Source organism: Ochotona princeps, chromosome Y (genome assembly GCF_030435755.1).
Source record: "Ochotona princeps isolate mOchPri1 chromosome Y, mOchPri1.hap1, whole genome shotgun sequence".
Taxonomy (NCBI): Eukaryota; Metazoa; Chordata; class Mammalia; order Lagomorpha; family Ochotonidae; genus Ochotona; species Ochotona princeps.
Genome location: NC_080866.1, coordinates 4,804,198 through 4,806,901, shown reverse-complemented (window position 1 = coordinate 4,806,901; position 2,704 = coordinate 4,804,198). Strand labels below are relative to the sequence as shown.

The following is a 2,704-nucleotide window of genomic DNA, read 5'->3' as shown; positions in this document are numbered from 1 at the left end:
CATTAATATTATTTTTTCTGTATCCGGGGTAAGGGAAGAGATAAAGGGAAAAACCCCACCCAGTCTCCCACCCATCCCAGGGTTCCCAACATGGGGTATGCTCTGAGGGTCTTGCTTAAGCAGTTTTCACGGTTCAACATTTCTGAATTGCTGCCAATCTTGGCACTCCAAGCGCGATGAAATCTCTTCAAAATCCATGAGCTGACATAGTCTCTTCATGGTTGAGGTTTTGAGGTCAGCAGTTCAGTTGGAGGGATCCCCAAAGAAACTTCATCTGAGGTGATCCCAGACCTGATTCTTGCGTGTGCTTGCCAGTACAAGGTCCAACACATTCCATCATCCCAATCAGCTTATACATATGCTGGTCGTTGCAATTGCTGGGTCAGTTCTGTTTCCAGCCCTGTCTTCCATGAGAATCGATGGCTGTTGCAGTCCAGTTCAATCTTGCCCATTTCATATTCGTTCCTCTCACAAACCAGTGAGAGCTACAGCCTTTTCAGGGTGACTTCCTATAACCCCACCAGGACTGCCCCCTACCCAGGTTACCATGTTTGCCAGTATGTAACGCAGACTAGTCCAGTCTGTCCCACATCCCATGCAGCTCTCATACATGACAATGGGCATTGAAGCCTAGTTCAACCCAGCCTGCCCTATTATCCAGCCCACACACATATTGGCAGGTGCTGTTCTGATCAGCTAGCCCTTCCCCAATCCTGGTTTTCATGGTCTTCAGTGGGAGTGGTAACCCAAGAGGGAGGCGCCCATTATTTCCCTGCTAGGCCACTCCCACTCCTGTATTATGCACTCAGCTGGTGCTTCTGTGGTTTAACTTGACAGAATTAGCCTCCATGTTTTAAATAAAGATACATAATTCTTAAAACAAATACTTAGCAGTGTTAAAACCTTCATCATTACAGAGCTATGTAATCACCTCATGAAAGTACTTTATGTTATTGTCTGTATTTTGGCACATTTAGATCATCTTTTTTTTTGCCCAACATATGCTGATTTAGAAAATACAACTCTGACTTAGGTAGCAACAGCCATTATTTTTTGTAGGCAAAAATTTTAGTCAGAAATGTGAGTGATTAACACAGTCAGACACTGTTTTTACATAGAATTTATGGTATTGATCATTTATTTTAGCTGGACAAGACTGAAAATGTAAATCCCAAGAGATATGTTGGAGAATGAGCAATAGTGTTTGAAAATGAAAGTTCTTAATTCCGCCCACCAAGGGAAAAGTCGACTATTTTCAGTCCCATGCTCTCAAGTCCTTTGCAACTATGGGATCATCCATCCAAGTTGACCTCCCCACAAACTAATGGAAATTCTGTGTCTACAAAGCCAAAACTACCATAAAATTCACAGTGTTGAAACCTTAGGATGCACTTTTCTGTCCAGGGGTGTACTGTAAAAGCAGAAAACCATACCACTTGAGAACATCAGGAAGGCAGCTAGGGCTGCCATGAAAATCGCACTCCCAGCTTCCTGAGCATCTGGCTTGAAGGGCACACGGAAAGATGGTGGGAAGGCAATCCCCTCTACATTCACAACGGAGTAATAATTCCAGAGTACAGTCACTGAGACACAGACACTAGCAGTTATGTATAGGATTCCAGAAAAAACAAGTGGGTTGAAGAAGCTATTCCTCCAAACAAGGCTCATGTATACATTCCTAAGTGCAAAGGTGATTGAAGCCTTCCCCAGGAGCCCTAGAAGATTGGCAGCCAGCAGAAGATGTTGAGAAACTCGAATACTGACAGGGAGGAAAGCATCATAATAGGTGTATTGGTGACACGATTTGGTGTGGCTGAGGTTGGAGTTATACTGTTGGTGATAAATGCAGATTCTCCATATTCCCACACAGGCAAGGCCATGAGTTGAATGAGAGGGATTCTCCATGTACCACAATCGCCACTCTACAAGGCCCATGGAAGTGGTGAAGAGGATCCATCCTATGGTGGCGATAGCAAAACCTGCTACTTGGCGATTGGCACTATTGAAGAGCAAAGTCATAATGATAGTGCACCAAGGGAAGCTGCAAATAAATACAAGGCATTATGAGGCAAGGAGACCTTGGGGTCTGGCACAGTCCTCATCAGGCAGAGGACCAGGAGTCAGGTGAATATGAGGTTTCAGGGGGCCCATTGCAATGGCTAAACTGCATGGTCTCTCCCATTTCAAGCACCAGGATCACATATGGGTCTGGCACATACAAATTTGCATTTGTATGTACATATATGTATGTATATACATGGGACTGAATTTAAATTTCAGTGATTCACAAAGTTTTAACTATCTGCAATAGTCACCATGGAGACCTTTGCCACTATCTGCAGAAGGAGGGTATTCTAAGGAAGCTTTAGGAAGGAACATTTGGCAGTATGAGTATTTGCTGCACAGATACAAACATTTACAAATATTTACTGTGCAAATAAAAGATGCTAATTTTGCATGCACAAAACTGCAAATAACAGGCCCCACTACTGAACACTGGTGATGATGGAACATGGAGACACATGGGAATACAACCCTAAGGTCAGAGGAAACCACTGATACAGTCTACATGCAATGGAAACATATACTCACATATAAGAATAAGTTGACAACAAGGTGTAATATTGTGTGCCTGGCACATTTCACTTAATACCATGGTTTTAAGATTCACCCACATGGGCCTGACATCATAGCGTAGCAAGTA

General features: G+C 43.3%; 1 protein-coding gene across 1 annotated transcript; it reads right to left on the bottom strand.

Annotated features, from left to right (window-relative positions):
• Positions 1-1,316: 1,316 nt before the first annotated feature.
• LOC131478779 (claudin-34-like) lies at positions 1,317-2,019 on the bottom strand. The gene has a single exon (XM_058659351.1). The coding sequence runs from the start codon at positions 2,017-2,019 to the stop codon at positions 1,366-1,368; it is 654 nt and encodes a 217-aa protein (XP_058515334.1). The 3' UTR covers positions 1,317-1,365.
• Positions 2,020-2,704: the final 685 nt, after the last annotated feature.

Coding starts and splice junctions, on each gene's coding strand:
- LOC131478779 (XM_058659351.1), bottom strand. CDS start 2,019: ATGACTTTGCTCTTCAATAGTGCCAATCGCCAAGTAGCAGGTTTTGCT.